At 40.9% G+C, this 15,435-nt stretch overlaps 1 protein-coding gene across 1 annotated transcript; it reads right to left on the reverse strand.

Moving 5' to 3' along the window:
- Positions 1 to 8,174: 8,174 nt before the first annotated feature.
- Positions 8,175 to 9,095, reverse strand: LOC138579800 (olfactory receptor 1G1-like). Its single transcript, XM_069650030.1, has one exon. It carries the CDS (start codon positions 9,093 to 9,095, stop codon positions 8,175 to 8,177), a length of 921 nt encoding a protein of 306 aa, XP_069506131.1.
- Between the last annotated feature and the right edge of the window lie 6,340 nt (positions 9,096 to 15,435).

Here is a 15,435-nt window from a genome sequence, read left to right on the forward strand (position 1 = left end):
GACAGGTTAAATAGAGCAAATAAATCAGAGAAGTTAGTCCTCAAGAGCAGTGCCTTTTTTATAAAGCCACCTGGTTCCCAAGAGAGATAGGGAAGAATGTATGCTAGGAAAGTAACATATTTCAAGATGGGAGTCACATGAGGTGTTGCCAAATGTACAACCGCAAGGTCTGAGAACCACATGGGGTGCTAAGGTGTCTGGTTTCATAGGAAAGTAGTATTGTGTCCATTTTGCTGCCTCAGTGTACTGACTTCACTGTTCACACTCACTTCGGTATTGGGGCGTCTCGGGGGCATGAACATCATGAAAATGTTTCAGCCAATGAGAAAAGGCAATTGTGGGGAGTGTGGGATGGACATGTATTTCATATTTTTAACAAATATAGTTTTGTGGTTTTGCTCTATAAAAACTGTGACTAATAAGGGCGTGTCGAAAACGTTTTCAGTTCTCAAATTCTACCGAGCTGGCTGACTCACCCTGCTACACTTGCATGTAATACAACTTGTTTTTCTTGCAAATCGTGCACTACTTATTAATTGCTTGGATTGTTTTTATTGTTCAGGTCTTTGCACCTACTGCACACGAAGATCCTGCCATTTACAGACCCATATCCATGCTCGATACAATTGGTAAAATCAATGCAAAGTCAGAGCTGTTCTATTTGTCTGATTGGGTAAAAGAGGAGAAGGTATGGAATCACTTGCAAAAAAGGTTCTAATCAGGCATGAACACAATTACCCAGGCAATAAGGGTCTTCATGCTGGTTCAAAATATACTGTGCTGAGAAAGGCCAATTTAAATGTGGCATGCATTGACCTAAAAAACAGCCTTTGGCAGAGTACCTACAGCTATGCTCTAGGGAGCTTTTAGAGGAGTAAAGGTACCATCTGCCATTTGTGGGGAAATTCCAATCCTATACAAAACAATACCAGTGCTGTTAGATGGTGTCTTGCTGGGGACATTACTGGTCCCTTAAATATTGAAACTGGTGTTAGACAGGCTGTTTTGCATTATATTAACAGGCTCATTGGTTGTATTACAGCCTTAGAAACAGATGCTCCTAAACTAGGAGGTGACAGGATCCTGCTCCTATTTTTGTGGATGATGGAATCTTGATATCACTGACTCCAACTGGTATTAGGAAGCAATGTATTGCCTTCAATGAGGAATGCAATGGTTTAACCATTAATATGGGTAAGAGTAAAGCTATGGTCTTTCACCCACCCCCCAGAAAAGCACATTGACTTAATATGACCGCAGATGGTGGTAGTATAGAGCAGATATCTAGCTATGAATACCTTGGTGTTCATTTAGCAGGGAACACTAAATGGACGGAATAGGTGAAGAAAGCAAAGCTCATACTCAAAATAAACAGCAATGCGATTCGTAAATATGCTAAAACACGTGGTAATGGGGCGATTACACCTGCTCTGACAATTTATAATATGAAAGCCAAAGAAGTATCAACGTACAGTTCCGAGTTCTAGGGGTTTACAAAGTGTGCAAAAATTGAGACAACAGAAAATAAATTATAAGAAAAGCTGCCTCACCCGCCATTGAGCACATCTAATGCTATTTAATGGCTTGTGCTGAATCAAAGATCAGTAAGTGATTCTTTATCTTTGAGGACTTTTACTGGGTAAGATTGTGTTCCTCACCTGCCCTGGGAAAATTAAAGGGACACTATCCGTGACCTCCTGTCCCGGGATGGAGGTTGTGATTTTCTACCTTAGAGACCCCCAGCTCTTTGGACTACCATTACATAGTATCCCCTGTGTCTAAATACTCATGTAGCAGTCAAATGCTACCCTTTCCTATTTAAAAGGCTGGTGGCAGTGGTTTTACAACAAACTACCATGATTTTTCCCAACCGTGAATACTGGTAGCTAACAATCACGGGAGCCCCTTTGTTTAAACAGGTCCTGGTCTTGGGAGAAATATAGACAGGTCCTGGTCTTCTTTTTTCACTGTTTCTTTTTGGAAAGGTCCTTCTAGTGTTTGTCTCTGCGCGCCAAACCAGGTTTGGTCCCTTTGTTTGTGTGCCTTTGACGGGCTTCAGGAGTGAAGACCACCTCTGGCATCTGAGTGTCTGGGTGGGCAGGAAGTGAGGGGGGTGCCCAAATCTCTCTATGCTTACTATCAGAGGAGATCCAAATGCACTCTGGCATGATTGGCTGGCTGACTGTCCGGCAAGGACAGCCACCCTGCTGGGTGAGTGACAGCTAGTTTGGAATGAAAGGGAGAGAACTGTTTAAAAGGCGAGTCTCTTGGACTGGAAAGCAGAGTCGACCACTGGAATGAAAGAACCGAAGAAGAGCTGGAAGTGTATGGCTGCTGCAACTCCTGGACCGATGGTTTGCCCGGTGAAGCCCTGCTGCAGGTCTGAATTGCCAAACTCCATTCAACAGAGAAGCTCCTTCAAGGACGGCTTCTTCCTTTGAGTTGGTGGGGCCAATCAACTTGTAAGACACCTGGATACCATTCTCAAGGCTGGTTAGGATTAACCAGGGAAAGGGACACCAGCTTGTGGTCTTGAATCTACAGCTACTGAAGTGACTCCATCTTGTTTGCTTTCTTCAATGATCCTGTGCAGTGCAGGAGTCCCCCGATATCCTCTCTCTTGTCCCCACGACTGAGGCTCAGGAACAGTGAGATCTGCAGGAACGTCCAGGAACCAAGAACTTCATTAGCATTTGTTTTTTCAAATGAAGGTACTGTGCCAACCCGATTGAGAGAACGCCACTCTCGCATTGAAAGTTTGTGAAACTTTCCCAGCTTGGAGGCCTAATCAGCTTGTGACCCTAGATATGATTCTTTTCTACCTAAACTACTTCTGAGAACTTATGCAAAGACTTGGCCTTTTCATACCAGAATTGCTCTTTCCTATCCAGAACACCAGCCCATTGACTTTGGCCTAGGCCTATTGACTTAAATGGAACTCTTCTGGTGAACTGAACCTATTTTCACTGTCTAACAAGTATATGGGATCTATTCTACTTACCTTGTCCTTTTTTGCTCACTTCTAAGTAATTGAACTGCTATTTTGCTCCTACTTCAGGGGAGCTCAAACTGTCTCAAATCTTAGAGTTTTGTATTGAAGTATATTAGTGTATGATATTAAGTTGCCCCCTAGTAGTGAAATGTTTGATAAATGATTGTGTAATAAATGAATAGGTGTTTTACCAAGAAACCTTGAGCTGTGATTGAAAGACCTCTGTGCAACCTCTTGTACTGCTCACATTCACTCTTGAGATAAGCCTGGCTGCTCAGCCCTGCTACCACTAAACTGTGTAGTACAGACTTGTACCAAAGGTTGGCTTGGCTTTTTACCTGTAGTCTTAATTGTATGTGGTGGTCCCAGAGGGTACTGCATGCAATTTTACCTAACAGATTTGCCATGGTGTACACCTATCACCAAGTATTTAAGCGCCCTGGGCTTCTCACGCTTGTGATGCAATCATTAGCATATGACAGCTAACACACAGGTTATTCTCAAAACAGCACATTGCACTTTTTTGAAAGGGAAAACTATTTCAAATTGCAGTAACTTGGCCCTTGCTAGCTCTTATGTGCGTTGTAAAATGAGATTTGGATTTGATGACTAGACAAGATATCTCCTGCACATGTGTGCACATTTTACTTGAAATTAAGGATTGGTATTTTACTGCTAGTATATAACAAATATGCAAGAAAGGCACACACTTGTGATCCCTGGCTTGTATGTTCCTTGGAGAGAGACTCAGTCGAGCCTTTCCCCTATTTCTGTCCAAAATACATTCATCTGTGTTCTGCCTACCTAAAGCCAGTACCGATAGAGCACTCTTTGAGATGGGTTTATGATGCATCACTATTTTGCAAAACGACTGGTAAAAGCAACATAGTTTTAGAGTCTCTAAATTCCTGCATAACACCTGGATGTTATGTCAACATGAACCCGATGTTATAAGTCACTATGCACTTTATAATTCTAGCTTTTTTTTTAAATATATGGTATGTATTAGCAATTTTTGCTTATTGTTTTTCTACTGATTGTATTGTTAATTAGTGTTATGTAATGTAGCTTGACCATAGTTATTTTAATGTAGGTATGAAATTGTATCTTTTATAAATTGTTTTGTTATGTATTTTGCAAGTTTTATGACATATGTTGAAATAAACTATTATGACTTATTGACTGACTAGATGTACATTTCTTAATAACTAATTCTAAAAAGACATATACATTCTAAGTAACACAGTCCAACTTAATCCATGCATTGTTGCTTATGAACTAGTGTGTTTAGATACTTCAAACAGCATATACTTAAAGAACACATTTCTTTTAATGAATGACAGACGATTAAGAATACTTTTCTTTCTAGGTATATCAAAAATATGTATTGGCATCATACAAATGTTACACAGACAAACGCATTTGCTAGATATTTCCCATCAGATGGGTGTTCCCATATACAATTTAGTGTGATTGCTTTCCAGCATATGCATGTTAATAAAGTACAAGTCCTGAGTTCTGATGTGTTATACCACAATCTATTGGTGTGTATTTAGGGAACCTGTGCTATCAATTTAGAATGGACAGAATATATGTATGTATTTATACTTATTGCGAGACCAGAATTATGCATGTCTGAATGGATAACAACTGTACTCCCAATTTTCTTAGATGATTTGAGTACATATAATTTGGGGACCTCTCACTTCAAAGCCATTGGTTAAATGGTACTGTTCATATGAAATTACATAATTATCTATGAATGGAAGTGATTCATCTAAGCTCCCACTCATCCCTATCTCTTATTGTGAAAGACTAGGCTGTCACAAGTGTTCACTTATGAATTCTCTATTTGGCTATGAAGTGGGTGCCTTGGTTCATAGTTTCAGTTATTGACTGATACCTGCGAAAACACTTGGGCTCAATTTACACAGCTCTGGTTGCAAGGGTCTGCACATCAAGCATGGTCATGATATTGTGTTCCAGTTTAAACAACCATTTCTTTGGCTTTTAATGTCACACAACATTCTACTTACTGTCAATTGTTTATTACTTATCAGACACTGCATGCGTTGCACGAGAAAATTATCTTTATTCAACACTAAATGAGATCGCAAATGGGTTTGAATCTAATGAGAAAGCAAGGTGCATGTTGCACTAAATACTAAATCATTCTATTTGGGACCAGCCTCCCCTCGATAAAAGGCCTCCCAGATCCATGGACTCCAGGGACGTAGCAGGGAAATTATCCTATGGGATTTATATCTAACTGCATTGGGAAATTATCATACTAATTTTTAGATAATTCCTTAAGTCACAGAGCCAGCATGGAACCTCAGAGCTTTCAATGCATCTCCCAGTCAGGCTAATAACAAAAGTGCACCTTTATCTTCTATTGCACTGGACATGTCAAAGCTTGTTTTACCCTAATGAACCAAGTGAGAAGCTCTCAGAGGCCCTTTGTAAAGCAGATGATTAATAGAGGGGTTTCACAGGTCCCTTAGTGTGAGTTTGCATTATCTTCAGATGGTGGGTTATATGGGGAGGCAGAGTTCAGAGTGTCCATTTTTAAGTGCAATAATTTTATTTTGAACTTTAGACCTTCACCATCTGGATTACCATGTTTATGAATGTACTGGAATGCATTTCAATGTATGTTCAGTTACTGACCGTAACTACAGTATTTGCACCCAATATTTTACATTCTGAGTTTATTATTTATTTTAGCCCATTTACAACAAACTTGAATGAGAAGGGAAGAAAGTTGAATCTATTCCTAAAGGGACATGGATTAACCATGCTTAATGGAAGATGCAAGGAGGATATCCTGGGGTAAATTCGTGAAATGTACTGAAAAGAGTGCATACTTGCTTTATTACTGATTTATTCAAGTATGTCAAAACTTGTGCCAGCCTAATTAATAATGTGTGCAGCTCACAGAGGCCCTTTGGGAATCAGATGATTAATTGAGGGGTCTTACAGGTCACTTTGTGTGAGTTTCCATAATCTCCAGATGTTTTAAGAGGAGACATAGTTCAGAGTTTCCATTTTTAAGAGTAAGAATTGTATTTTGAACCATAGACCTTTATCAGCTGTTTCAACATATTTATGAATGTACTGGCCATGGGCTTGTACAGATCTGAATTTACTCCTTTTATGCATATTCTTATTTTTCTCCAACTGGCAAGCTGTTTCCTGGGGTCTTGCCTCATCAGGAATGTATTTTCATGTAGGCTGAATAGAAATGAATATCAGAGCCACTGGAAAGTTATCAAATACAAGCATTGGTTAAGATAGCAGATTAAACAGTTATGCATTCCCTGTATAACCTCGGACATGTCATTATGGGCATTTGATACATTTAAAATATGATTCTCTCTATTTATAGTTGCATCATGTTTATATTTGATATTATTTCACAAGCTTTGAATGAAATACACCTCACGTTTTAAGTAGTGTTGTGTAATGTTATTCTTCATTTGGAAACACATGGCAACTTTTCATATGAAATTAAAGAGTGATTGGCTCTTTTTTTTACTGCAGATTGTAGCCTAATCAGCTTAATAAAGTAACAGTTTACTGATCAGGTGTCCGATATGGATGTTTGATAGATGTTTCCTCTGCAACGTAGTGATGTTTTCTGGCGTCTTGATCTCATATAAATAGATAATAGAGAATATCTGGCTTGTGCTGTGGCCTGCCCTTTGTTGAGTGTGAAAGTAGTCATGTCATTCTAATTGGCAAAATTAGAGCCTAACAATGGTGTGTAAATGGTGACTCAAACCACAATCTATGACTGAAATTGCTTCCTGTAAAACAGTGCACACTTGTATTAATCTTTTGGAGTCCAGAATCTCTACAGGCTGGCTCTGAAAGCTAGTACAAAGGAGCAAAGAAAATTTAAATATAACGCAATCCTGAAGTATCCAAGCAAATTCAAATTATTGGGATTGTGTCCAGGCAAACGACATCAATGTAGGGGTTACAAGGGCACATTTGTGGGTCCACACAGTGCTGTCATTGCCAAGACAAATATTTTCATTGTCAACTGGTTGCAACACAAATCTGTCAGTCTGATATTTCATTATTTTTGGCTGCAGTTTCAGTCCTTGGTGTGGGATATTTGACCTCCAGATAGGGTGATGGCAAGGAAAATGATCATATGGGTCAACTGCTCAAGTACATTAATAAATGCTTCTATATATTAAATGTAATTATCATTTGTAATCACCTCAGGATAAGATGATCTATAAACAGTGCGCTGACAAAGCACTTCAAAATATGTGTCTCTGCACACCCGTCAATTGTCATTCTCCCACCACTTCCTCAAAGACATGAAAGTGAGAAACAGCAAGATCACATGATCGTGCAATGGAGGAAGATATGAGAGATATAGCAAGTTGGTCTAGACACACCCTTCCTCCCCAACGCAGCACTAGCCTTCCATCACATTGGCAATATGCTCCTCTACTAGCTCTATCCCCCATGACATCATCAAAGGGTTGTGGAAGAAATGCAGGGAAAGAGGGCAAGGAGATGGTGTTGAGACCAGAATCATCCACATCATTTTTCAAATGCAGTTATTAACTTGGGTTAATGAGTACATAGTGAGCATACTTAACAAACACAATGTGTGCCCCTAATACAATTCAAAAACACGTTTTCAAATGTAGGTGATTTTCTATATTTCTCCCATGACTTGTATATTCATTATTTCAGTCATTTTTCACACAGGCATGAATAGTCAAAGAGTTTGCTGAAGCATTGTTTTTTTTTTTTATAAATGCAGACAATTCCTTAAACAAACATATCTGATGTACTAAGATGAGCCCAATAATATGTACTCATAATTTAGCTGTAATTCCTTCGGTGGATATGTTTGTATTAGTTTGTGTCTGTTGTGTGCATTTAGCTCTAAAATTTCGAAGATGTACTTTAGTCTCAAGTGTAAATTATTAACGTTTGAGTGTATGTACCAAAATAGATCTCTCTTAACTTCCCAATCAAAATTGAACCCTTAATTCAAAAAAGGAATTTCACGGTTATCTTGATATGGTTAGTGATACAAAAGATTGACAAATGCGGGTAAATATTTTTTCAACAGTTTTGACATTTGATTTTATTTGATAGTAAATCATGCTTCAAATCAATAAACTAGTAACTAGTAGACATGTCTTATCTTCTATGATGAATTCTTATTCTTTCTTAAAGCTTTTTTTAGCTCTGTATTTTTGAGACTGTATATAACAGGATTACAAACTGGAGCAATAGCGATATATGCCAAAGAAGAAATCCTATTATCTGACAATGTTGATGCCGGTCTGAAATAGGCAGCAAAGATAGACCCGTAAACAAGAAAAACAACAGTCAGGTGAGAGGCACATGTGGAGAAGGCCTTGCGACGTCCAGTGTCCGACTGTATTTTCAGGATGGATGAGATGATGTTGACGTAAGATGTGATGATTAAAACAAAGGACATCATTGTAATTAAGGTACCCATGATGTAGGTCAGTAATTCAATAGTGAGAGTGCTACTGCACGAGAGCTTCATCAGGACTGCTATATCACAGAAGAAGTGGTTGATTGTGTGGCTCTCACAGAAGGAGATCTTTGACATTGCTATGGTGTGGCCAATTGGTTCTATGAGTCCCATTACCCAGCTTGCAGACGCCAGCCACATACACACAGAGTGATTCATAATAGTCATGTAACGTAGTGGATGGCAGATGGCGATGTAGCGGTCATAAGCCATGACTGTAAGTATGTAAAATTCTACTGCCATCATGGCCATGAAAAAGTGCATCTGTGTCAGGCACTGAGTGAAGGAAATCCATGTGCCCTCCTGGAAGAAGCCGGCCAGCATCCGTGGGAATATGACTGTGGTGAGAGAAATGTCAACGAAGGACAAATTTGTGAGAAAGAAATACATTGGAGTCTGGAGCTGTGCGTTAGAATAAACTGTAGCAATGATTAAAAGATTTCCCACCCATGTTACTAGGTACACCATTACAAATGCACCAAAAAGGGGTACTTGCATCTCTGGAAGATCGGAAAACCCCAAAATAAGGAAATATCCAGAGGAGTTCTGATTTTCACCTTTCATTCATCCAGTGATGCCGGAATGTTAGAGACAAAAAATACTGCAGAACAGAAGAAAGCACAATTGTTGCAACAGTGCTTCAAATCATTTATTTCCACAATGAAAAACAAAACTATTTGACAAAAAAATGATCATCATGCAATTCAATGAATGTTTTTCAGCTACATTACATCGGCATTTGTAGCACAGTGCTGCCATTTTGTGTAATAGTATATATGCATCAACTGTCACTGTTTTCCACAATATAACTATACGTTTCAGGCATGCCCATGGCACCGAATCAACACTAGTCGACTTAAAAGATAACATATTTAAGATCATGGAGAAAGGTAATAGAGCTATGCTTGTGCTACTAGATCTATCCGCAGCTTTTGATTCAGTGGATCACACCATACCTGCCGATACACTATGTAGCACAGCTCATTTCTCCCCACAGAGTGGCTTTAGTCCTGTCTTTCATAACATAAGGCTTGGGTCTTTTTTCATTGAGGCTAGGGCAGAGGAGTTCAGTGTAACATGCAGGGTCCCACAGGTCTCTTGCGTTTTGCCTACGCTCTTTAAAAAAATGTTATGCTCCCTCTGTTCGAACATCCTGATGAGGCAGGCATTATATATATGCCAATTACGCATACGACACGCAATGCCTTGTTCCTCTGACAGAGAACTATGCCATCGAATCCCTGTCTTTGAACTCCCTTTAGGATCAGTTCCAATCATGGATACAAGCCAATAAGCATGCAATCATTGACGCCAAAACCAAACTAATTGTTCTGTGCACTAATCCCCAATTGCGTACATTAAGCCTTGAATGTTGATTCTTTAATGTAGCAGGTTGTCCAATTAAAACCCAGGCCAAGGTTAAGACACTTCCTAAATCAAGAGCTTGCTATGAAATATGTTCTCCTGCACCTCATAGGACCTGAAACTGCTTGCTCAGCTCTGCCCTTTTTTTAATACCACCAACTGCACCACTATCGCACGAGCCATCATAGTGCCAACATTGGACTATTGTTCCAGTCTGCTGCTTGGTATTGTTCAGGGGATTCAAAACAATGCACTTTGCATAGTGGAGGGACTGCAGAGAACAGACCATGTGACAGCAGCCAGTATAGCTCTACACTGGCTCCCCGTGTGTAGCAGGATCATCTTTCATGTGCACCGTATTACGCACAAATGCTTGAATGGGCAGAGGCCCAAGTACTTCATTAATTGCATCTCCTGGTTGCCAGCTCAAAGAGCTCTAAGGTCAAATAATGTGTGTCTCTTGGAAATTCCTGTGTAGCCCAAGGATCCTTTCCACATGCAGCACCCAAATACTGGAATGCACTACCCCCAGACATGAGAACATGTACCCCGCTATCCAGGTTTATGCAAGGGCTGAAAACAGCCCTGTTGTCTTAATTCCACGCCTTTCTTGACTTTCGCTTCCATCTGATGACTTCTTTTTTTGTTACTTGGTTGTCTGTCTTGTTAAACGCCACTGTGCCTCCTGGTCCTTATTCACACACTATGAAAAGAGAAGAAAAGAAAAGAAAAGAAAAGAAAAGAAAAGAAAAGAAAAGGAAAGAAAAGAAAAGAAAAGAATTAACAGTTTTTGGGGGTTTAGGTCTTGGACCATCATAAGTGAACAGTGAAGAATACATTAATTTAGCTTTGTGTCGTGCCTTGAACATTGTGAGCACACTCATATTGAGTGCCAGGTCAATGAAATATGTGGCTTTCAGCAATTTACACGTTGTGTCATTTTCCTTGCTTGGGCTGGACATTTATTTTATAGTAGAGTTTGCTAACTGTACAGGCTTGCACTTTGCATAGAGCATTGGGGACACCATTGCCTTTGGGCAACACTCCGAGAATACGTTTGGGAGAGGGAAGAATGGTCAAGTGACCATCTGTAGGCCAGGTATAGGGTGTGTGGTTAGAGACTATGCCTTACCATAAGATTGGGACGGGCCATGGCATCCCCTTAAACAATAGCAGTGCTTAGGTAGCTGTGCTATCAGAATTTGTATATTTTGAACGAGTGCCAAGGTCTTCTGCCACCCTTTTTAAATGTTCAGCGCCTTACAAATCATTGGGGATCCATTTAGCGTTGATTTTGTTTTATGATCACGGGATGCACAACTGTGGGTGCCAAACACAATCAATGTTCACTGCATCTAGCACATCCCACTCTATCGTTAATTGATATGATATATGATATGATGTGGCATTTGTAACGCGCCTATACACAAGTGTTTCAGCACGAGGTCATGTTTTTGAATGGACATAAAGGTTTTTAGGGTGTTGCTCGTGCAGTTGGGACAAGTAGCACCCGACCTAGCATAGCACATGTGAGATTACATAATAAGGCATGTAGGTTGTCTGTTAGGCGAGAGGAGCTGGCTTCCATCTTGACGGTGGGCAACCTGAGGAGGCATATGCATTTCCATCACCCTGCCCTTCAGTAGGCTGGTGTGAAAGCAGAAAGGAATGATGGATTTATGGGGGAATTTATGTCCCCACAGGGAGACTCCCAACTGAATGATTGGCAATGGTCTGTGGGGGATGTAATGTGCAATGAATCCAATAATGTCATTACTCCCTTTCCGGGTGTGACCTCCCACCATGCAGCCAGTTAATGGCAGCCACTACCTAATCCTGGCCCTGGGGGCAGCTATATGAGTGAGGATAACATGTGGGAGTCAACCTCCAGGAGAGTGTTAGAATCAGAGGATGAGACATGGTATCCCCCTTTCCCCTTGCAGGATGAATCTCCCACGCATAACACCCTGATGGCCTATAGTGATTCCTTCCCTGCTCCCACAAAGGAGAGTGCTGAATTTCTCTCAACTTTCAAACACGGACTAGCATGAAAACATTGGAGGAATGTTTTTATCACGTTCTGAGGGCAAGTTTATTAAAATAACTACTGTACCCAGAAACACATTAACACTGCAACGAGGAAGAGGGACAGAGGAATACAGAGCAGGAGAAGCCCTGAGTACGGGCAACGCTCTAGTTGTTGAAACTGTGGACCTGTGCATGGGAACTTTAAAAATGGGATTGGCAGAAGAAATTTCAGATTGCTGGTGGGAGCGTCTGCTGCTCTCCATGCTACCGAAGAGCTGAGAGAAAGACGTTGGAGCCAACCGGCTCAAGTGTTAACTGGATGAAGGCTGCGCAAAGAAGATACCATGTGTGAACATCATAAGCAAGTGAAGTTTGCCAATCTAAAGAAGCAGCAATACACTTACCGGAGACCCACGAGGAGAAAAGTAGCCTAGCCGGAATCACATGAAGCAGGGTTGCTGAAAGCCGAGCAGCGTGAGGAAGAGAGCATCCAGCGGTTGTCACCGGCCGGCTGTGAGTAGATAGGGAAACACCATGAAGAACGGTGAGCCCACGCTGGGACAAAGGGAACACCAGGGCGAATTGGCAAGCAAACTGCATGTTAAAGGTTGAACAAACCAAGCAGATAAAGAAAGGAAGCCGTTTGTTAACACCGGAAGCGAGAATGTGGTAAAATGGATTTCTGAACTCTTTGATAGGTTATTTATTACGCGCTTTATAACAGAGGTTTCTAAGCGCGGACCTGGGATTCGAATCTGTCTTGCTCCCAAGGCGAAAACGTTGCCGCTGAGCTATCCTCCCGAGACCTGTAGGGAAGAGGTTCAAAAGGCCAGCCTAGTTTCTCGGAACCGGGTAACCTTCAGGACAAGCCAGACCAATCAAAGTAGCATTGGCAGCGGTCAAGACTAGGTCTCAGGAGGGGTGAGGGTGATCGAAAGCTCAAATGAGCACACACAGTAAATTAAACTACAAATTACTCTCAGTCAGTTGTATATGTATTTATTTTTTCATTTTGCATTTTTAAAGCACTCACACAGCCCGCGGGCATCGAGGCGCTGTTAGAGGCATTGTTTGTTTTTTAGTTGCGTAAATGTTTTTATTTGGTCTTAGTTGCGTATTTATAATGCACTTATATACCCAGAGGTTTCTAAGTGTGGACCCGGGGATCGAACCTGTGTTGCTTCCTGTCGTCTTGCCTCCAAGGCGAGCACGTTGCCACTCAGCTATCCTATGCTATCAAAAATACATATACATTTATTCACGGCCTTTTAAATCAAACACAAAGCAAATATCAACAGTAATAACCAGACCAACACCACACCAACTATTAAACATATATACAGTCACCAATGTCCTGAAGGAATAGCACACAGTATGGGTCCACAACTTGCAATGAAAGGGGGCATACAGTGCAAATATCGTTTAGGCAGTCCTTCACAATCAATTCAAACCCTAACTAAGATGCAGTCTAGTCCCTAAAATGAGTGGAGCCTTGAGCTCAAGAGAGGGACAAGGATCTATTGTTAGACCATAATGTTGATATTTCCAAGCACCTGTCGCTTTTATCGTCAGTCCAGTCTCGTGGCCAGATATCATTCTCTCCCAAAACATGTCTGTTAAAATACCATGAGATCTATCCATACATATTTGGAAGAGAGCTGCTCTTATGAGCCAGGTACCCTTGCACTCCATCAGAAGATGTTTTAGTGCCTGCATTTTAGAGTGCTCACATATCATACAAAGTTTATGGGCAACCTTCCCCTTTCCCCAATTTGAGAGAACCTCTCCAGTATGCACTAGATTGAGTAAAATTCTAAGGACATTTTGTCTGTCTCTCCAATCAGGGAATTTCTCAAGGTATCTTGGTACGCTCCCCAATTTCTTGTCTAACGCTGAAAATGAGTTTGCTAGGGCAGCGTTACGCATGGATTTGATTGTTATGTTCCAGTCCATCCGTTGTAATGCTCTTTTAGTTTTTAAGAGGTTGGCAACCAGTGTCTCAAGATCTGTATTTGCCCTCGAGAGAGAGAATTTTACTAACCCTCAAATTCAGATCAGATAATATGATTGATTTAGAGTGTTTGAGGTGGTGTTTGATGTCTGCATATAAGGTATGTGGTTGTGAGCTACTGATCGACCGAAAGAGAGAAACCAACTTCCAATGCGCTAGGGATCCCAAACATTTCAGCCCCAATTCGTATCTTAGACAAGGGGTAGAAAGACCTTGCAGAAGGCCAGGGAACCGCTTCCATATTAAACCCTCCCATTTTTGCTAGTTTGTCTTCCAGAGTAAGGGTTTAGCCTCTAACCCGTACAGAACCACTGGCACATCCTTGGCCACATAATATTTAATTAGGGGGATTAGTGAGAATTTACAGTATTTTGTAGAAACTTTATTCATTTGGGATATCAGTCACACGGCCTTGCTCTCTACTTCCGATTCAACCTTCTCAATCGATGGTAATGCATACATTACATACCCCAGATAGACCACCTCCTCCACTCTTGGTATTATTTGGTCATCTACTGACCATTGCTGATATTGCACCCTCCTTCTTCCTTGTCTGAACACCACTACATATGACTTCGCTGGGTTGATGGAAAAACCATTGAGTTTGGCGTAATCACCCAGTTTATCCAGTAGGCGCTGCAGCCTCACTGCTGTTTTATCAAGTAATACAATGTCATCACCATAAAGCAGCCAGCAGATTTTACAATCATTCATTTTTGGGCTTGATAATGCTGATGACTCTAATGATGTTCCCATTTCTGCCAAATAAAGGTTCAAGAAAAGAGGGGCCCCCATGCAACCTTGTCTGACTCCTCTTTCCACCTTAATAATCTTTGACAAGTGACCTTGCTCACCTAATATCACTCTTATTGAGTATCTCTGTGTAGTTCTATTAGCATTGCCAAGATGTGCTGTGGAATTCCCAACTTGATAACATATTCCAAAGGCAAGCTCTATTTACCTGATCAAATGCTTTGGAAAGGTCTACACAAGCCCCATACAATGGGGAGTCTCCCTTTCCCCTGGCTTTCTTACTGATAACATTCAGAGCTAACACATTAAGCGCAGTTCAAGAGACCCCTCCTAAAGCATGTCTGGAGTTTGGATAGAATGTGTGAATCTTCAACCCAGCTTTCTAGTTCTTTTAGCAGCAGCTTCATAAATAGTTTGCTCTCAAAATCAAGGAGGCAGGTGGAGTGGTAATTCGCCAGATTCAGCCGATCGCCCCCCTTGAAAATTGGGATAATTATAGCTGTTTTCCAGGAGGGGGGGACTTTCCTTTTCAAGATATCCCTGAAGAGACAGTTTAACAATCTTGACCAAAGGTCCATATTATTGTTTATCTTGGTAGGTCAGCCCATTTTGGCTGGCTGCTCTAGACGAGGATGATTTAATTATAAGCTCTGCTATCTCATATTCATCAAAGTTCAGTAGTCATCGACCACCTACACACTTGCTCAAAGTTCTAATAGAGGGATTCTTGAAATACTGTGACAGATA

Source organism: Ambystoma mexicanum, chromosome 3p, assembly GCF_040938575.1.
Source record: "Ambystoma mexicanum isolate Mex_15411 chromosome 3p, UKY_AmexF1_1, whole genome shotgun sequence".
Classification (NCBI taxonomy): domain Eukaryota; kingdom Metazoa; phylum Chordata; class Amphibia; order Caudata; family Ambystomatidae; genus Ambystoma; species Ambystoma mexicanum.